The sequence below is a fragment of the Urocitellus parryii genome, chromosome X (genome assembly GCF_045843805.1).
Source record: "Urocitellus parryii isolate mUroPar1 chromosome X, mUroPar1.hap1, whole genome shotgun sequence".
Taxonomy (NCBI): domain Eukaryota; kingdom Metazoa; phylum Chordata; class Mammalia; order Rodentia; family Sciuridae; genus Urocitellus; species Urocitellus parryii.
This window is the reverse complement of record NC_135547.1, coordinates 27026339-27048970: the sequence shown is the minus strand read 5'-3', so window position 1 is coordinate 27048970 and position 22632 is coordinate 27026339. Positions and strand designations below refer to the sequence as shown.

The 22632-nt window shown below is 33.9% G+C and overlaps 1 protein-coding gene across 2 annotated transcripts in view; it reads left to right on the top strand.

The window, feature by feature from the left end:
* The window catches only part of Stag2 (STAG2 cohesin complex component), a 126786-nt gene extending 116579 nt beyond the window's left edge, over positions 1 to 10207 (top strand). For both annotated transcript variants that reach the window (XM_077793569.1, XM_077793568.1), the window contains 3 exons: positions 2170 to 2296; positions 3729 to 3806; positions 8695 to 10207. In XM_077793569.1, the coding sequence (XP_077649695.1) occupies positions 2170 to 2296; positions 3729 to 3806; positions 8695 to 8718 (229 nt within the window). In that variant the 3' untranslated portion in view covers positions 8719 to 10207. The remainder of the gene's footprint in view (positions 1 to 2169; positions 2297 to 3728; positions 3807 to 8694) is intronic.
* The last annotated feature ends 12425 nt before the right edge of the window (positions 10208 to 22632 follow it).

Genomic DNA, 22632 nt, shown 5'->3' with positions numbered 1-22632 from the left:
TTTTTCTTAAGAAATGGTCATTTACCACATGAGTGGTGGCCTATATAAATTCACTTCAGTTATCTCATAGTGCTCTTTAAGAACCTCTATTGAGGCACATAATATACTATATTACATGTGTATAGACTCTGATCCTAACTTGGTTAATAAGGTCATCATCTGTACTATCACTTGATTCTGTCCTCTTTTTTTTCTGGCCATATTCCCTTTAACATATGTTCTTATTTCATGCTGTATCCTACAAGTGATTTTTTTTTTTTTTTTTAGCTTCCAGTCAGTCACCAATCCAAACACTCGAATTCATTCGAGAATTCTGCCATGTAATCATTTGGTTTATATCTCTCCCTTGAGAACTTGGTATTGGTTCCTGAGATCTTCTGGAGCATCTCATTACTCAGTACCATTTATCATTATTCTTTTCTTTGTACTGTTTTAATTCTCAGTTATAGGACATCTTTCCCAGGCAACTGCAAGGGGTTATCTCAATTAAGTAATTGTCACCAGAGAATTCTTTTGGTTTTGTTGTTTCATAAGTGGTCTGTTGTCTGGGATTTTTTTGGTTAAAACATTGCTTGGCTTTGAACCCGGTGCCTTACACCTGCTAGGCAAGTGTTCTACCACTAAGCTACATCTCTAGCCCATGGTATATAATTTTTATTTTATTTCACAGTACTGGGGATTGAATGCAGAAGTGCTTTATCCCTGAACCTCATCCCCAGCCCTTTTTAGTTTTTGAGACAGGGTCTTGCTAAGTTGTTGAGGGTCTCACTGAGTTGGTGAGGCTGGCCTTGAACTGTGCTCCTCCTGTCTCAGGTCCCAATTAGCCAGAATTAGAGGCATGTGCCACTGTGTTGGGCTTGCCTAGGTCTTCAAAGTACTTTTAAAAAAATACAATAGTTTTTCTGTAATGAGACCATCCTATAATATAAATTACTTCCAAATTATCATTTTTTCCTGTAGTTTATATCACATACATCATGTGTGTACTCCAAATGAAATTCATCATGCATTTCTGGGTTTTGGTAACATGGTCCACAAAACTTGCATATTCCCTGCACATCTGCCTCCACAACATACAGTAAAGATTGTCTTGTCTTTTATTATTCAGAACTGTTACAACCATTATCAACATATTTGTCCAGGTAGCCTTGATCAGATATTATGGATGTTATCTTTGTATCTTTTATGATCCAGTATAATATTGTGTACATTGTAAGCAATTTTTTGGTGAGTCTTTTTCTTGGAGGAGGGATCTTTAGATAACAAAAGAAGAAGTCACATTTGACTTTACTCTTGGTTTTGCTGCTTTATGTTCTTCTGGGTTAACTTGTAAACTTAGTTTATTTTCCCCATAATTATGTGATAATATGTAGACCTTTTGGTCTTTATTTTTATTTCTATATAATATCTTAGTTTGTGTTGCATACGACACAAGAATTCAAAATTCAATGTTAAGTATTGCTCATTTTTTTCTGAGGCAAAATTAATTCCTTCTTTCATTATATCCTTATAGCAAATGATGCATGGTTCTATTATAACACTTAATGTTTTGTCAATTAATTGTTTATCTGTTTTCCCATAATAGACTGTGAGCTCCTTGAGGGCAGGAATCATGTTTTGTTTTTGTTTTTGTTTTTGTTTTTTGCATCCAAAGGGCACAGTAGAAGCATATCACAGAGGAGTTACTCTGTGAATGAGTGAGTGCATGTGTGCCTGGTATATATTAGGTACTAAATGGATGAATTGAATAATGGATAAAATTAGTATTATATGATGAAAATATATGTATTCTGAAAATGTGATTTCTTTGGTCTCTGTTTTATGTTTGTTTATTAATTTGTACCCTGCCTACTTTCAAAAAGGATTTGAGGTATCTAGTATGTTCCCATGTGGGAAATTCTCATTGAATCTTATATATGGAATGTCAGAACTGTCTCTTTAAATGTTTCAAAGGAATGTAGAATAAATGTAACTTCTAAGCATTTTTCAACAAGTGGACATTGGGATTTATACATCATTGATGACATGATCAATGCCTAATCATTCTCCCTGACCTTTAATTCCATCATTTTCCATTATACTTGAATATAGAGAGCCACATAGTTGCTGCCTATGTATTAATAGTCATGACATTGGTTTAGATCTTGACTTTGTTTTATATTTCTCTAGTCGGCGTGGTACAAGCCTAATGGAAGATGATGAAGAGCCAATTGTTGAAGATGTTATGATGTCCTCAGAAGGAAGGATTGAGGATCTTAATGAGGGAATGGATTTTGACACCATGGATATAGACTTGGTAAGAAACTCACAGATACATGATTTCTTTATTTAGAGCCTTTGGAAACGAAGTTGGATATTTACTAGAGAAATATTTGCCTTGAAAAATAAGTTCTAGAAAAGTATTAAATAAAACAGTTGCCAGGAATTTGGTTATATGAGACGAGATTAAGTAGTATTTGAAGTTGGTAAAGATTTTAGATCTCAGTTTAAGATGACAAAACTGTGTATTTACACTGGGTGTGGTGGTGCACACCTGTAATCCTAGTGGTTTGAGAGGCTGAGAGGATCACAAGTTTAAAGCCAGCCTCAGCAATAGTGAGACACTAAGCAACTCAGTGAGACTCTGTCTCTAAATAAGGTATAAAATAGAACTGGGGATGTGGCTCAGTGGTCGAGTGCCCCTGAGTCCAATCTCCAGCACCAAAATACTGTATTTACCTTAGAGATTAATTTAGGAATATATAGCATTATATGATACACTTTTCATATTAATTAGACTAGAAATCATGATATTTATTGGTTATATGTCAAGTTTTTAGAAAATATGAGATATGGGCTGGGGTAGAAAATATGAGATATGGGCTGAGGTTGTGGCTCAGCAGTAAGCACTCGCCTAGCACATCTGAGGCCCTGGGTTCGATCCTCAGCACCACATAAAAATAAATAAATAATGGTATTGTGTCCAACTACAACTAAAAAATAAATTAAAAAAAGAAAATATGAGATAATATTCTAAGTATCACATCACCTTTTAATTTACCATTCATTTGCCATATCAAAATAGTATATTATTAACTTGATACTACCCTGTTATTGAGACAAAGTTCCATTTCAAATAATGATGTAAAATTACTTAGACTTAAGAAGAAATTAAGTATATACAAGGGACTATTCATTAATAATTATGTGTCTAGTCAGAGCTTACTGTATACAAAATACTTCCGTATGTTTCATTTTGCCAACTATCTCATTTAACTTAGTGAAAAGTAGATTGAGAGGATTTGAGGATATTGAAGCCTAAAAAGTTAGCTTATCCAAGGAGAAAAATCTAATAATTGGTAAAGCTGAGACTTATTATAAACTATGTCTTTAGTCTACTTTTTAGAATACCATGGTATATTCTCCTTAAAATAAAGAAGTAATTAAAATATTAAAATCTTCTCTTTAGAATAATATAATTTGGTGTCTTTAGAGGGAAATTATTTGAGGGAGGGAATTTTAAAGTAAAATGAAAAATTGAGCTTGTAGTTTTTGTCATTCAGAATAATTTTTCCACAAATGAATTTTTGTACTTTTAAACATTGCATAATTGAGTACTCTATATTTGAAGTTTATAAGATATACTAGGAATCACATAGGCCAAACAAACGCCTAATGATAATTAATATGGCTATTTTCAGTTACTATCTGGCTTATAGATTTACTATCAACTTTCTTTTTTTCCTTAGCCACCATCAAAGAACAGACGAGAGAGAACAGAACTGAAGCCTGATTTCTTTGATCCAGCTTCAATTATGGATGAATCAGTAGGTTTGATTTAAATGTACTCCAGGATTGCGAAATCACGAGTATAGTAGTCCCTAAGTTTGAGGTTGAAGAGCTGGGGCAGCATACTGAGAATGGATGAAAAAATTGGATATGAGAAAAGGCTGTCAGGGAGGATTTTGATGAGAAAGGAGTGGTGATACAATAGTGATAAATGATTAAAAGTGCTCTTGAATCCCTGGTCAGCTGGGACTAGAATGTTAAGAACCTTTCCTGTAGGATTGGGTTACCCATTGAAGGATTTTAAATGAGAGATGACATGAATCAGAATTGTATTTCATGGGCTGGGGCTATAGCTCAGTGGTAGAGTACTTGCCTAGCATGTGTGAGACACTGAGGTCAATCCTCAACACCATATAAAAACAAATAAAATAAGAATTAAATTCTTAAAAAAGAATTGTAATTCATGAAATTTCCATGGCATTTATGGATGGATAGAATGAATACGAGAACAATCAAAGGCAATAAAAACTTGAACAAAGATTTTTGAGAATAAAATCCAGATATTGAGATATCTAAGATGAAGATTCAGTTATTACTCTCTAGTCCTCACTTGGTAACTATTGGGTTTTGTCAGTTCTTTTTCTTAAATACCTCATACCAGCCCCCTGTTCCATATTCTCCCTGGCCATGCCCTGACTTCATGTCCTCCTCAATGGGACTGTTGCAGAGCTTTTAAACCAATCTTGGTGCCCTACTTTTCCTTTATAAATATCTTTTGGGATTATCTTTGTAATATGCAGATATGATTTTTTCACCTACGGTTCTAAGTCATTTTGACACCACCACCACCACTACCTTCAAGAAAAAATTCTGAGTCCTTAGCCTGGCAAACAATATCTTTCTTGATCTAGCTCCTTTTCCACCTAAACCTTGGCCTTTTCCTTATAATTACATGTATCCTGTGCTCTAGCCATTCCAAATCTTGTAGTTTATCTATGATATAGTATAATCTTTCATAAATTCATGAAAGCTTTTTTTCTCTGCCAGAAATACCTACCCCTTTCCTTTTCCTCCTAGGGAATTCTTCCTTTAGTATGCAGTTCTAACATTACTAGTGATAGTTTTGCTGATCTCTTAAAATATTTTATTCTTTGCTCCCTTTGACACTTTTTATACAAATTCATTGTGATAATTACCAGACTGGTGCAGTGAGATATGTTAATTACATGTCCCAGTCCCTCAATAGACTGAACTCCTTGAAACAGTGATGGTTTTCTTGAGTTCTGTCTAATATAGTAGGTGTTTGGTTTTGTCAGATGAAGAAATCATTTAAGTGCATCTCATTTTTTTCATGCCCACCTACTTATACTCCTTTCTCATTACACTTACTACTTAGGTGACTGTTGTACCATCCTCTGAGGCACCATTTCCTCCTTGCCCTCTCCTATCTCACAGTCTGCTTTCAGATAGCCCTTGGAAATATTTTAACAAACAAATTCACATTACCTGATTATATTAATAAGGTCAGTTGTTAACTCAGAAGATTCTCAGAGCAGCAGGTACAGAAATATTTGGATAGCCTGGTGCAGTGGTGCATACATATAATTCCAGCAGCTTAGGAGGCTGAGGCAGGAGGATCATAGGCCATTCCTCAGCAACTTAGTGAGGCACTGAACAACTCAGCAAGACCATGTCTCTAAATAAAATATAGAAAAGGGCTTTCTAAGTGTCCCTGGGTTCAATCCCTGGTACAAAAAAAAAAAAAAGAAAAAGAAAGAAAGAAAGAAATATTGGGATAGACCTCCTTAGGAACTTTTTAACCAGTATTTCTGAATCTCTAATGTGCATTTGAATCATCCATAATTCTTACTAAAATGTGACTTAGATTCACCTTCAGCGAGTCCAGAGCATGGTCTGAGTTTCTGCATCTTTAATAACTGCTGTTGATGCTTCAGGTCTGCAGACCATTCTTTGAGTTACAAGGTTTATGGTACATAGATGACCTATCCTATCTATAAGTTTATAGTTTAAGTGCATATTAAAGTAGGTGGTTTTCTTGATAATTTAGGAGAATATATCTTCCCAATTTGTTACATAAAACATGAAGGGAGGATTGTGATGGGGGATAAAAGAGAATCTTTTCAAGCAGATATGATGAAATGCATTTGTCCAACACTTTATTGAGGTGGAAGTATTGAGCTGGAAGTTGGTGTTAAATGCACAAGACATTCTCCCTGTCCTTAAGTAATGCATATTCTAGTGCATTTGGACTATCACTTTGAAATAAGAGCTTTTGTTCCTGACACTATGCTAGGTATGATTTATTTTGATCCTTGCAGTAACCTTGTGAGAAAGATGGTGGGATTCTCACTTTTATACCCAAGCAAACCGAAACCAAAGAGGTAGTTTAGTGACTAAGGAAGAGTTATACAACTAATAAGTATCAGAGTAATAATTTGATGCCAGTTCTTTTGATTTTTATAATCTCATGCTGTCTCTACTATTTTATATTTATCAAAACTAAAATGAGATCTCATTTAGATGAACCACCAAGAAAAGTAATTAGGAAATTGAAATGGTTAGCTGTAGTCAAAATTGCTATGATAAGAGATCAATATTTTTAATGTATTAATCTGTTGTCAGAATTTTAAGTATTTTCAAAAAGTGTTCTTCCAATGACTAAAATAATGAAACAGTAATGTATTTTTTGACATTTAACATTTAGAGAAAACAAAAACTTGAGGTCAGAAGTAGGGACCCAAAAATATTTATTGTTTATAGCAACTTTATGACATTCTCCTATATATTGGTTATATTATAACCGGGAAGCTTTTTGTTGTTGTAGTTAATTTGATAAAAGTTTAACTGCCTCTGCTTCTAAAATAAGGAAATGAGTACGTGTACCTATATCTGTAGTTTTGTAGTATTACCACATGATGGCAGTAGTCACATAACTGAGTGCTTACTAATCTTTAAAGGTTTGGGTACCTTTAGAAATATTTGACCGTGTATTTTCAAATAAATGAGTTTGTTTTTTTCTTTTAAATATATATACCCCATAGTGTCTCAACCATAATGCAAGAATAGGATAACAGAAAAGTTAGAGTGTAAAATCTGTTTGCCTTAATGCATAGATCTATTATAAAACCTATGATAAGTGAGTCATCAAAATAGTATAATTGGAATTTAAATCCCTTAGTGACCATTTCTCAGATTCTTCAGTTCTAAGTGAAGTAACTCAAAGCACCTTAGTGTAGATACTTCAGGTTATTACAAAAGTAAATCCTAACATGATTTTCACATCATCTAGGAGTAATAATATAAAAACTCCAAGCATATCATTTTGGAGTTACATATACATAGGATTCTAGATTTATGGTATAGTTGTTTTTATATTTGGAAACAAAATTGTTTCATCCATGTGATAGTGGTTATTTTCTGCCAGTATTGATACAACATGCCAAAGTTTGATATTTGTATGTTTAAGTAGATGTATTGTTTATTAATGTCAACATCAAAAACTCAATTTGTATTAGCACAGAAAAGAGTGTGTCACTTTTTTCCTGTTTTGAAATTCTTTTAATGGAATTATCTGTAGTATAAAATGGGTCAAAGAAGAGTTTAGTATAATAGAGCTAGTTTACTGGTCTCAAGAAAATCTAGTTATGACCTAGTCAAAAATAATTTCAGGTATTCAGGTGCTTTCTAATTAGGCACTCTGGAAAGAACTTGAGTTCATCATCATTCTACACTAAGAATAGGCTAATTAAGATTTTATCTTTTCATTAACTATCAGACCTTTCAATGTTTTGGCTAGAAGGGCTAGGTCTCTTTAGTGAAATCATCCTAACTACCCAAACTCTGACTTTTAATAAAAGAGAACCCTGAAACTTCCTGGAGGAGAGGGGAAGTCAGGGGATGAACACTTGAGTTGATAATTCATTACAGCAAAGCTGCAATCACATTGATATTTGTTTTCCTGGTCTGAAAATACACAGTTCCTTTAACAATCCATGCATTCTGACTTGGTCAAATAAGATTTAACTTACAAGTAAAAGCCCTTTGTGATCTCAATCCCAGCTTGTTACCTCTGGCTTTGATAGCAGTTCTAACTAGTTCATTATAGTATTCTAAAATACTGCTTAATTGGCATAATAAGTGCTAGAATTTAATCGAAATACCTAACAGTATGTATGCCAAAAATTAGGTGCTGCTCTGGTTTAATGAATAAGGGAGTTACTCCATTCATCATCTGCTTTTACTTTTGGTGACAAGTAATTATTAGATTTTACCTACCTAACATGCTTTTCCCAACTGGAATATATAGAAAAGTACCTACCAATATGTTATTTTTCCTAGATTTCACCTTATTTGATTTTTAAAAACATTTATAGTTCTGTTCATTAATTCAGGCAACATTTAATTCTAAAGAAAGCTTTCTATTGTCTACATTTATTATTCTTGGATTTTTTGGGGGGAGTTGCATGTTCAATTGCCTTTTTAAAAACTATACCCACTTCAGACTGCAAGTGGACAAGTTTGTAAAATATTTTCTTAAACTCTTTGCAGTGAACCTGTGCCAGAAATATATGTCAGAAAGTGTGTTCATTTGTTCATTTAACAAATGTTGAGTACCTTACTTTGTTCAGGGCATTTAATGGTATATATAAACAAAATTAAGCCAAGGTCCCTATTCTTAGCTTTTTTTTTTCTCTCCTATTCTTAGTTTTATTTTTGAGATAATTGGCATCTTGATTAGTCCTGATGTAGTCATTTCATTATTTATTAATGGTTACTTTAACTTTGAAATTAATAATCAAATGGTTTTATTGATGTTATTTAACATTATTAATGTAATGTTTACAGACTTTTATTAAGAAATGAATGACTATTTTAACAAGATTTTTTTTTTCCCTCTCTCATTAGGTTCTTGGGGTGTCAATGTTTTAATACCAGTACACAAATAAATCTGTGGTGAAGTCAATTTCTAAGTGGAAGAGGAAATTTTAAAATAAAAGTGTGGTAGATACAGTGAAATTCTGTACAGATTTTTCTCTAAGGAGAATATGACACGCTTATGCTTACCAAGATCCAAGTGCATTGAGGGGCAGTTTTGTTTGCCTGAAAAAAGTAAAGGACAAGTAAACAATTTGATGATAAGCTACAGTTTTTCTTAGAAAGTAAATATTTTATTTATGCGCTGTTAGTTGGCTTTTAAATCAATTATTTCATGCTTTTTTTAAAAAAAATATAACAATCTGAAGAGGCATTTGGTACAGATAAGAATCCTCTCACATTTATTTACTGGTTGTACTAATTAATGATGACCTCTGCTGGATTTCTGTTTACATCTAAGAAATGTTAAGGATGAATTTATTCCCTGACCCTGAAATTGTAGGATAGAATTGTTTTTAGCATTCTAAATTTAAATGCTTAAAACATCAATCAACAAAACTTTGTTTTAAATATTGTAATTGTGGAGAAAAGTTAAACTTATAAGCAGAACTTTTACAATTTTTTCATCTAAAATGTATTTTAAGATATTTTTAAAATCCAAGAGCTTCTCTATACTTTTCAGAACTATCCAGATGCAGTGAACTGCCAGAAGGTAACCAGTCTCAAACATGCTTATCCCACTATCAACCCTGAAAGTTTGCTTGTCCTTTAAGATAAAAATGTAATGTTGTGATATTCCTTCCAGTAGTGCCACTGTATTTTGTCTCCAAATAAAAGAAGCTTATTGTAGTATGTTTGCAGAAAAATTCTAAACAAAAATTATACAGCTTATTAGAGTGTGGGAATAGGGATCTAAATTTTAAATAAAATTATATATATATATAAATTGGTGCTGATTTTATAATTGCGCAGTTTGTTTAGTTTTTTCTTACTTTTAAATTCCAACTTAAAATTATGAGGTTTCAGAAATATATTGAAAGTTTAACAATGTTTAAAAATAGAAAAGCATGAGTGTTCATGCTTTAAAATGATTTTTAAATTTGTATTTTATATTGTTTTATCTATCTGTCTTTGCAAGCAGTCTTCAGGTTAAAGATACTTCTAACAGGTTACAGTACATTTTCCTCTGTATGTAAATTAGATGGGATAATAGAATTCATAACCCATAATATTCTTTGAAAGCTAAGCTTTAAACTTCATTTTATGTCCTTTCACAAATGAATTAGTTTCAAACAGAAAGTGGCTACTTGCCATTTTGACATCAACTCATTTTGCGAGGCTTAGGCAGCTAGACATCGTTTAAAACAAAATATTAACTTATATTACATGTGTATCTATCTTTTGTCAGTCGTCTCTCAGTTCTTGAGGTATATTATTTTAATCATTCCATGCCTTAATATGCTTGCAATACAAGAATATCTTCTGATGGGTGAATACCAAAAGACTTCCAGTTTTTAGATTCAGAAATCAACAAGCATTGGGCTGTGGTAGCCAAAAACCATAGGTTAGCTAAAAGATCATGATGAAATACAATTATTTTATTAAATCATGGTTAATAACAAATGAAAACAGACTTGTCTAACAGATTTTCCATCAACAAATATTGTTATGTGCAAAAGTATTGCATATGTTGTTTTACACACCACTGCATTTACTAGAACTGCTGAGAGGACTGTATATATGATTTTAAACCTAAGTTGATTTTTTTCCTCACTCTTGAAAGGAGTACTTCTTTGTGAAAGCAGTTCTTACAGCTTTGTTTTCAACCAGCTAAAAAATGTTTTATATATTACTCTAACCTGTTGTCCTCCACATTCTATTGTCCTAATTGTACTGTTTTCTGATTTGTATTTATGTCTTGAGACAGTAACTTTTTGAATAAAAATAAACCTACAGTATGTTGTATGTTTTATCTCTTGTAATTAAAGGGGAAGGGTGGCTTTAAATGGTTTACAAATTATATCTATTACATTTTTTAATGTGTTTGAGTGGGAATATTTATAGAAAACAACATCACTTTATATTTTAAATAAATCATATGTATTTTTAAATGAGACTAAATCCCTAATTGGGTTATTACTTTAAAATAAGAACGTGTAACAATTATTGCTCTGATTTTTTTTTTTAATCTGGTATGTGTTGAACAAATTTTGAATTGTCTTCATTGTTTATTAAGTATACATTTGAGTGCCTACTGTGTGCCAGGCACATGTTAAAGGTCCTTCCCTCAGATCCAGTGTGAAAAACAAAATAAACTTGTTCTAACTGCTAGGAAGGAAACTAGCAGAGAGTACTGAAAGAATGAGAGAGAGATCTACCTTAAATAATGGGTTCATGGTATGGAGGTAAAAGCCAACATAATTGAATTTCTAGTGAAAACTGTCTTGAGTGTATTAGCAACATTTGCGTTTATAGTCTTTAAGAGACATCACTGAACTTGAGCTAATTTGTGGATTAGGAATCTTTCGTTGGTTCAGAACTGAATATATGAAATGATAGGTAATAGCTAGCCACTGTTTGAAGTAATAACTGATAAACCTCATGTCAAGTGGTAATGCATGTTACTATCCCTATCCTCCTTTGTGGTACTGGGGATTGAACCCAGGAGTTCTCTACCACTGAACTATATATCCCTAGACCTTTTACTTTTTGAGACAAAGTCTCACTTAAGTTGCTGAGGCTGGCTTCAAACTTGTAGTTCTCTTGACTCAGCCTCCCAAGTAGCTGGGATTACAAGTATGCACTCCACCACCACCACCACACACATTTTAGCGAATCAAAAGGAAGGGAGGAAAATGGCACAACCAGGATACTTATTCAAGGTGATATGGCAAGTAACTGATAGTTTTAGTATTCAAGGCCAGGCAATCTAGTTTCATTATGTCCCATATACCATTGAAACTGTTTAATACATGAGTATATTATACACAATTGCATAAAGATAAAATGGCACATTATTCATTGTGCCATGATGCATCTTTAAGGAACTCAACTGGCTGTAGAGTGTATTGTGAGTCAACATTGTCCTTAATGTGACCCAGCTATCTTCAGTAAAGAAGGTATAAGTTAAATCTGAGCTTTGATCCTATCAATAATAGTTTCAAAAGTTGGGAGTGGAGGGGGAAGTAGGATAACCCAAAAGAGGTGTTCTCAGTATCCTCCGACAAAATGTACCTGTGAGAATACATATGAATGAATTCCAGGTCAGATAGACTTTTCTGGTAGCTGTGATGATTCAGCAAAAGAAAATGAGCCAATATAACACAAGGCCTTTGTTTTGAGGAACCTAGGTGATAAAGTTTACTGAATAAATATTCCTTCCGGTCAACAAATCTTCAACTGTACTGGGTACTGCTGGGTACTCAAAGACCCGCAAGACAGATCTTGTTTTGAAGCTGCCCTCAGTTCCTAGGATTTGGGATGCAAATGTAATAAGTTAAGTACATTGTTTTTACAGGCTGTATGAAAAGCATAGAGCAAGGGCAATAGCTGCAGATATGCTCAGGAAGCCTTCCAATAAGATACTTGAGTTTTTCCCGTAACAATTTTTTACAAAAAATTTCACAGTTTTATGATAAAACACACTTTATACTTGGTATTACTGCATACCCATCAGTTTCATTTTTATGTATTTCAAAGTAAATTGCAAACATGGGTGAAGTACTTCCTAAATACTTCAGCATACGTATCATTAAGAGTTTAATATTTATTAACTTTTTTGTTAGTGTAAAATTTATATACAGGGAATACACAAACTGTAAGTATATATTTGCTGTTTTGACAAATGATTAAAGTTGTGTAACTCAAAATTCCTCTCTCAAAGATACTGAACATTACCATCAACCCAGAATGTTCCTTTATGTATTTTTTTAATCTTTGATTTATTTATTTTAATGTGGTGCTGAGGATTGAACCCAGGGTCTCACACATGCAAGACAAATGCTCTACCACTGAACTACAACCCCAGCCCTATGTTTTTTTTTTTTTTTTTTTTATTCTTACTGGGGAGAGGTACTGGGTAGTGAACTCTGGGGCACTCAACCACTGAGCCACATCCCCAGCCGTATTCTGTATTTTATTTAGAGACAGGGTCTCACTGAATTGCTTAGCTCCTTGCTTTTGCTGAGGCTGGCTTTGAACTCATGATGCCTCACCTCCTGAGCCATCCTTTATTCTCTTTATCTAGTCTGCTTCCATCCTTTTTACACTGGCAACAACTTCTTTGTATCATCTATTAAATTTAGCTGTTCTAGAACTTTATATAAATGGAATCATACAGTATTTTTTTGTGTAAGGTCTATAACTCAGCAGAATGTTTGAAGATTTAACCACCTTGTGTGTATGAACGGCTTATTCCTTTTATTCCTGAATAGTATTCATTTGTAAAGATGTAATTTATGAATTGAATGGTTGATGGTCATTTAGGTTGTTTTTACTGTTGGACTATTATGAATAAAATGAAACTGCTACTTGAGTTACAACTTAAATTCTGAGAGGTCAGCCAGATGAAAGGGGCATGAGGTGACTATAGCTAAGAATTTCAGGAATGGAAACAGCATAAATGACATCTTTGATGTAAGAATTGTTTAGTATCTGCTTAGGAGTGGCTAGGGCAAGACAAAGAATGGTTGGCTATCTATTATCCCATACCTCACATAAATAAGCCTTAAAAATGAAAGGGCATTCGTAACTTGTACTTTTGGTAACAAAGGGGTGTTTTCTCATTATTCAATCTTTTTGAATTTTTAATCGATACAGTTGTACATATTTGTAAAGGATAGTGTGATAATTCAGTACATGCATATACTACGTAATGATCAATTTAGGGTAATTAGCATTTCCATCTTTAAACATTTATCATTTCTTTTTATGGGGAGCCTTAGAACTCTTGTTACTTGAGCATATTTGTTTTTTGTGATGTCAGAATTGGCAAAGATCCTTCTTTTAAAGGCATGATGCCCTTAAGTTGTGACAAATTAATTTATCTAGTAATTTGATTGTTTTAGTTATATTAGGCCTTATTTTTTAAAACATCTTTATTTTGTTTGTTCATTTTTATGTGGTGCTGAGGAACAAACCCACTGCCTCACATGTGCAAGGCAAATGCTCTGCCACTGAGCCACAACCCCAGCCCTGTTAGGCCTTATTCTAACATTGAGGAAAATAATATGCTTTTTAGCCGTTCATCATTTATGTAGTTGTGTCAATAATAAGCTGTAAATTCCTGAAAACGATTCCTTGGTTGAAGTTAATTTGGGACTGATAATATAAACATAAAATGAAAGGCTGGCTTCTATAAATATAAAAAATTATTTTGGTTGATGAAAAGTGACATCATGTAAAACACAATGGTTTGAAATATACATATATTGTAGAATGACTAAATCAAACTGATGCATTACCTCATACTGTATTTTTTTTTTGTAGTAACAACACTTAATACCTACTCTCAGTGATTTTTTAGTAACAATGTATTTCACATGTAAGTGATATTGCTTTGTATTTTATCCTATACCTGGCTTATTTCACTTAACATACTATCTTCCTGTTTCATTTCACATATGGCAGGATTTTCTTTTTTTAAGGTGAATAATATTCCACATATCCCTTACTTTTTATAGTGCTAGGAATTGAACCTAGGGCCCTGCACATGCTAGGCAGTTGCTCAACAATTGAGCTCTCCTTAGCCCCCACATTTTCTTAGTCTGTTCATACCCTTACGTACACTGTGGTTTATTTCTTATCTTGGCTATTGTGAGTAATCTTGCAATGAATATGAGAATACAAGGGCTGGGGATGTAGCTCAGTAGTAGAGCACTTGCCTAGGATATATGAGGCCCTGATTCAATCCCCAGTACTGTAAAAGCAAAACAACAAAAAAGAATATGAGAGTAGTTGTTTCTTCAACATACTAACTCCATTTTCTTTGGATATATATCTAGGAGAGGGATTGCTTGATCATTTGGTAATTCTATTTTTAATTTCTTAAAGAGCTTCCATGCTGTTGTCCATAATAGCTGTACTAATTTACATTCAAACCACCAGTGTACAGGGTTCCCTTTTGTCCACATCCTTACCAACACTTGTTTTGTCATCTTGATAGAAGCCATCCTAATGGGTGTAGGGTGATAGATATCATTGTGGTTTTAATTTGTATTTCCCTGATGATTAGTGATACTGAGCATCATTTCTTATGTCTCTTGGCCATTTATATGTCATCTTTTGAGAAATGTCTATTCACATTCTTGGCCCGTTTTTTCTATTCTACTATTCAGTTGTATGAACTTCTTGTAGAAGGGTTAATATCCTTATCAGATGTATGGTTTGCAAATGTTTTCTTCCATTTCATAGATTGTCTTTGATATAACAGTACTGTATCTGTTTTTGTTCTTGTGTCTTATATTCTTCAGGTCATATTCAGTCATTGCTCAAAGTGACCATGGAGCTTTTCTCTTTGTTTCTCGTAGTAGTTTCATGGTTAGGTCTTAAATTTAAGTCTCTAATTCATTTTTTAAAAAATACTTTTGTTGTAGATAGACATGATATCTTTATTTTGTTTATTTAGTTGTTTTTTTTTTTTAATGTGGTGCAGGGGATTGTACCCAGTGTCTCATGCATGCTAGGCAAATGCTCTACCACTGAGCCACAACCCCAGCCCTCTAATTCATTTTGAGTTGATTTTTATAAATGAGAGTAAGAATCTAATTTTTATTCCCCCTGCATGTGAATGTCTACTTTTCTCAACTTTTTTTTTTCTTTTGGCAGTACTAGGGATGTAGCTCTACCACTGAGCTACATCTCCAGCCTTCCTCCTCCATCAATAATATTTTTTTATGAGGGTGCCCATTCTCCAATGTGTGTTCTTCTCAGTCAATTGGTAATAAGTGTGTGGATTTATTTCTGGGCTGTTTTGTTCCGTTGATCCATGTGTTTGTTTTTGTGCTGTCAGTACCTTGTTGTTTTGATTATGACAAAATTGCAGTGTATTTTAGAAGTTCAGTAGTATGCTTCCTTCAGCTTTACTCATTTTATTCAAGATGCTTTTGCCCACTTTTGTTGTTCCATATGAATTTCAGGGTTATTTTTTATATTTATGTGAAAAACATCATTGGTATCTTTGATAGAGATACCAATCAATCTGTAGAACATTTTGAGTGGTATAGACATTTTAATAGTATTTAGTTCAATCCATGAACACGGATTTCTTTCCATATATTCATGTCTTTCATCAGTGTCTTATAGTTTTTCATGTGCAGTTCTTTTACCACCTTGGTTAAATTAATTAATAAGTATTCTTCATAATTAGAACTGTTTTCTTAATTTCTTTTTTGCTAAGGTAAATAACCATCAGTAGATGGTGGAAACTAACTCTGTGTGTGTGTGTGTGTGTGTGTTTGCGTGTGTGTGTTGCTGGAGATTGAACCCAGAGGCTTATGCATGTTAAGCAAGCACTCTACCAATGAGCTATATCCCCAGCCTTCTTTCTTTCTTCCTTTTTTGATTAGTCTGTTGTTAGTTTATTAACATTTGTTCTTCAACTTTCTGAATTTGTTAGTTCCTATAGGTTTTTGAAGGAACGTTTAGGTTTTTCTATGTATATGATCCCATTATCTACAAATAGGCATAATTTAATATCTTACTTTCCAATTTGGATACTTTTTTCCCCCTTTTTCCTGCCTAATTGCTCTGGTTGGAACTTGCAGTACTATGCTGAATGGAAGTGGTGAGCATGAGTATCCTTGTCTTGTTCTGGATTTTAAAGGAAAAACTTAATTATTTTAACTTAGTTGTTTGGTTTGTTATATAACCTTTATTGTGGCAAGGTTATATTCCTTCTCCTGTTTTATTGAAAGTACTTACTGGGAAAGGATGATGAATTTAGTCAAATGCATCTGTTGATGATTATATGGTTTTTGTTCATTCTGTTAATGTGTATTATATTTATCAGTTTGCATGTGTTGTCATCATTGCATCTCTGAGATAAATCTAAAATCTTTGGGGGGGGTTTGCTAATCTTCTGTTCATTATTTTTGTATCTGTGTTCACTGTGTTCATCAGGCATGTACTTTTTTTTTTAGTGTCCTTGTCTGACTTGGTGTGAGGATAATGCTGGCACTATAAAATGAGTTTGGAAGTATTAGAAGTATTTCTTCAGTTTTTTTGGAAGAGTTGGAAACAAATTGGTATTGGTTCTTTAAATGTTTGATAGAATCCAGCAGCAAAGCCATGAGTTCCTGGGCCTTTTGATGGAAACTTTTTTATTACTGATTCAATATCCTTATTTGTTTCTTACATATTCAGAATTTTTAAAATGTATTTATAATTCAGGGTTGGTATATTGCATATTTCTATAAAAATAAAAAGTGCTGAGTCTGTATCACAGTGGAAGGATACCTCTTGATTCAATCCCTCTAACTAAAAACAAGCAAATAAACAAAAACAAAACAAACACCAAGAAGAATATTGCCTGACAGGTGAGAGGCCTTGGGTTTGATTTTCAGTACCACAGTGGACAAACAACACCAAAAGCAAGAGTAATGTAGCATATCATAGTAGCAGCTGCTACTGTTGGATGGAACTTTTGGCAAATGTCTGTTGGGTCCATTTAGTCTGAAGTGTACTTAAATCTGGTATATCTATACTGTTTGTCTGTCTGGATGATCTGTCCATCCCTGAAGTGGGATGAGTACAAAAGTACCCTCCTATTAATGTGTTCTCTTTATATATATATATATATATATATATATATAATTTTTTTTTTTTGTCATATGGTGCTGAGGCTCCACCACTGAGCCACAATCCCAGCCCTCTTCAGATATGTTAATGTTTGCTTTATATATTCAGGTGCTGTAATGTTGGGTGCAGTTAGGCTTGGAATTGTTATATCTGCTTTATGAATTGACCCTCTTATGATTATCTAATGACCTTCTTTGTCTTGTTTGTAAAAGTATATTTTGCTTCATACAAGCATACCTCTACTCTAGGGTTCCATTTGCATGAAATACCTTTTTTCTGTACCTTCACTTTCAGTGTGTCCTTAAAGTGAAGTCTCTTGTAGGTAGTATTAGTTGGGTCTCGCTTTTTATTCAGTGAGCCACTCTATGTCTTTTGATTGGAAGATAAAATCTTTTTACATTCAAAGTAAATATAGGTAAGGACGTCTGGCATTTTGTTAATTGTTTTCTGGTTGTCTTATAGATCCTTTGCTCCTTTCTCTCTTGCTGTCTTCCTTTGTGCCTAAGTGATTTTCCTAGTGGTATGCTTTCATTCACAGTACATTTTATCTTCTTTGTATCTACTACAAATATTCCTCAGAGATATTGCAGAATTGTTTCCAGACCTCCATAATAAAGTGAATATCACAATAAAGCAAGTCGTGAATTATTCAGTTTCCCAGTGCAAATAAAAGTTATCTTTTCACTATAGCTTTATGTCTTTAAAGAGAGCATTCCTTAATTTAAAAATTTTAATGAAAATCTGAGCTGTTGAGAAAATAATGATGTTAGATTTGCTTGACACAGGGTTACCACAAACCTTCAATTTTTAAAAATGTAGTGAAGTGCCATACAGCAAAGTTATGCCTCCATGGGTTTTTTGCTTCGTGGTTATCATGAGACTTATATAAAACATTTTGTAGTTAATAACAGGCTGGTTTTAGTTGGTAACAATTTAACTTTGATCTCATAAAGAACTCTACGGTTTTACTTTGCCATTCCCCACATTTTGTTTGATGTCACCATTTTCATCCTTTATAATATATGCTTCTTAAATTATTGTAGCTATTGTTTTAGTTTGTCTTAGCTTATCACTATATCATTATAGTATTAGAGTATACTCTAATATCTTGTTTAGTTTTTTTTTAGTTTTAGATGGACATCTTTCTTTCTTTATTTTTATGTGGTGCTGAGGATTGAACCCAGTGCCTCACAACCCCAGTGGCACAGTGAGGCAAGCACTCTGCCACTGAACCACAACCCCAGCCCATTGATTGTGTACTTTTATCAATGAGTTTTCTACATTTATATGTTTTGATATTAATTAGCATCATTTTCTTTCATCATGAACTGCCATACCCTTTGTCTGAACCTGTATTCCTTTCATTTCTGAAGGACATCTTTACCGAGTATAGTGGTTTTCATGCAGTTATTCCTTCAGCACTTTGAATTTATCATTTCTTTTTTTTTTAGATTCATTTTTTTATTGTTGGTCGTTCAAAACATTACATCTAACTTGATATATCATATTTCACAGTTTGATTCAAAAGGGTTATGAACTCCCATTTTTACCCCGTATACAGATTGTTGAACCACATCAGTTACATCAGTTACATTTCCATTGATTTACACTTTGCCATTCTAGTGTCTGATGAATTCTGCTCTCTATCCTAACCTCTACTATCCCCCCTCCCCTCCCCTCCCCTCCCCTCTTCTCTCTCAACCCCCTCTACTGTAAAACATTTCTTCCACTTGTATTATTCTTCCCTTACCCCTCACTTCCTCTTGTATGTAATTTTGTATAACCCTGAGGATCACCTTCCCTTTCCATGCAATTTCCCTTCTCTCTCCTTTTCCCTCCCCCCTCTCATCCCTATTAATGTTAATCTTCTTCTCCTGCTCTTCATCCCTACTCTGTCCTTAGTTACTCCCCTTATATCAAAGAAGTCATTTGGCATTTGTTTTTTAAGGATTGGCTAGCTTCACTTAGCATAATCTGCTCTAATGCCATCCATTTCCCTCCAAATTCTATGATTTTGTCATTTCTTAATGCAGAGTAATACTCCATTGTGTATAAATGCCACATTTTTTATCCATTCATCTATTGAAGGGCATCTAGGTTGGTTCCACAATCTTGCTATCGTGAATTGTGCTGCTATGAACATCGATGTAGCAGTGTCCCTGTAGCATGCTCTTATTAGGTCTTTGGGGAATAGACCGAGAAGGGGAATAGCTGGGTCAAATGGTGGTTCCATTCCCAGCTTTCCAAGAAATCTCCATACTGCTTTCCAAATTGGCTGCACCAATTTACAGTCCCACCAACAATGAACCAGTGTACCCTTTTCCCCACATCCTCGCCAGCACTTGTTGTTATTGGACTTCCTAATGGCTGCCAATCTTACTGGAGTGAGATGGTATCTTAGGGTGGTTTTGATTTGCATTTCTCTGACTGCTAGCGATGTTGAGCATTTTTTCATGTACTTATTGATTGATTGTATGTCCTCCTCTGAGAAGTGTCTGTTCAGGTCCTTGGCCCATTTGTTGATTGGGTTATTTGTTGTCTTTTTGTCTAATTTTTTGAGTTCTTTGTGTACTCTGGATATTAGGGCTCTGTCTGAAGTGTGAGGAGTAAAGATTTGTTCCCAGGATGTAGGCTCCCTATTTACCTCTCTTATTGTTTCTTTTGCTGAGAAAAAACTTTTTAGTTTGAGTAAGTCCCATTTGTTGATTCTATTTGTTAACTCTAGCGCTATGGGTGTCCTATTGAGGAATTTGGAGCCCGACCCCACGGTATGTAGATCATAGCCAACTTTTTCTTCTATCAGACGCCGTGTCTCTGATTTAATATCAAGCTCCTTGATCCATTTTGAGTTAACTTTTGTGCATGGCGAGAGAAAGGGATTCAGTTTCATTTTGATGCAAATGGATTTCCAGTTTTCCCAGTGCCATTTGTTGAAGATGCTATCCTTCCTCCATTGCATGCTTTTAGCCCCTTTATCAAATATAAGATAATTGTAGTTTTGTGGATTGGTTTCTGTGTCCTCTATTCTGTACCATTGGTCCACCCGCCTGTTTTGGTACCAGTACCATGCTGTTTTTGTTACTATTGCTCTGTAGTATAGTTTGAAGTCTGGTATCGCTATACCGCCTGATTCACACTTCCTGCTTAGCATTGTTTTTGCTATTCTGGGTCTTTTATTATTCCATATGAATTTCATGATTCTCATGATTGTTTTATCTATTTCTACAAGAAATGCCGTTGGGATTTTGATTGGCATTGCATTGAACTTATAGAGAACTTTTGGTAGTATCGCCATTTTGATGATGTTAGTTCGGCCTATCCATGAACAGGGTATATTTTTCCATCTTCTAAGGTCTTCTTCTATATCTTTCTTTAGGGTTCTGTAGTTTTCATTGTATAAGTCTTTCACCTCTTTTGTTAGGTTGATTCCCAAGTATTTTATTTTTGGGGGGGATATTGTGAATGGAGTAGTTGTCCTCATTTCCGTTTCAGAGGATTTGTCGCTGATATACAGGAATGCCTTTGATTTATGCGTGTTGATCTTATATCCTGCCACTTTGCTGAATTCATTTATTAGCTCTAATAGTTTCTTTGTAGACCCTTTTGGGTCTGCTAGGTAAAGAATCATGTCATCTGCAAATAGTGATAATTTAAGTTCTTCTTTTCCTATTTTTATGCCTTTAATTTCTTTCATCTGTCTAATTGCTCTGGCCAGTGTTTCGAGAACTATGTTGAACAGAAGTGGTGAGAGAGGGCATCCCTGTCTTGTACCAGATCTTAGAGGGAATGCCTTCAATTTTTCTCCATTCAGAATGATGCTGGCCTGTGGCTTATCATAGATTGCTTTTACAATGTTGAGGTATGATCCTGTTATCCCTAATTTTTCTAGAGTTTTGAACATAAAGGGATGCTGTACTTTGTCGAATGTTTTTTCTGCATCTATCGAGATGATCATATGGTTCTTATTTTTAAGTCTATTGATGTGGTGAATAACATTTATTGATTTCCGTATATTGAACCAGCCTTGCATCCCAGGGATGAATCCTACTTGATCATGGTGTATGATTTTTTTTGATATGTTTTTGAATCCGATTTGCCAGGATTTTATTGAGGATTTTTGCTTCTAGGTTCATTAGAGATATTTCTTTGAAGTGTCTTTGTCTGGTTTAGGGATCGGGGTGATATTGGCCTCATAGAATGAATTTGGAAGTTCTCCCTCTTTTTCTATTTCCTGAAATAGTTTGAAAAGTATTGGTGTTAGTTCCTCTTTAAAGGTTTTGTAAAACTCTGCTGTATACCCATCCGGTCCTGGGCTTTACTTAGTTGGTAGTCTTTTGATGGTTTCTTTTATTTCCTCTATTGTTATTGTCTGTTTAGGTTGTCTATATCCTCCTGACTCAATCTGGGCAGATCATAAGACTTAAGAAATTTATCTATGCCTTCACTATCTTATATTTTATTGGAGTATAAGGATTCAAAATAATTTCTGATTATCTTCTGTATTTCTGAAGTGTCTGTTGTGATATTACCTTTTTCATCCCATATGCTAGTAATTTGGGTTCTCTCTCTTCTTCTCTTTGTTAGCATGGCTAAGGGTCTGTCGATTTTATTTATTTTTTCAAAGAACCAACTTTTAGTTTTGTCAATTTTTTCAATTGTTTCTTTTGTTTCGATTTCATTAATTTCAGCTCTGATTTTAATTATTTCTTGCCTTCTACTTTTGCTGTTGTTTTGCTCTTCTTTTTCTAGGATTTTGAGATGAAGTATGAGATCGTTTATTTGTTGGTTTTTTCTTTTTTTAAGGAATGAACTCCAAGCAATGAATTTTCCTCTTAGAACTGCTTTCAATGTGTCCCATAGATTCCGATGTGTTGTGTCTGTGTTTTCATTTATCTCTAAGAAGTTTTTAATTTCCTCCTTGATGTCTTCTAAAACCCATTGATCATTCAGTAACCTATTGTTCATTCTCCAAGTGATGCTTGATTTTTCCTTCCTTCTTTTATCATTGATTTTCAGTTTCATTCCATTATGATCAGATAAGATGCATGGTATTATCTCTACTCCTTTATATTGTCTAAGAGTTGCCGTGTGACATAATATATGATCTATTTTTGAGAAGGATCCATGTGCTGCTGAGAAAAAAGTGTAACTACTTGATGTTGGGTGGAATAG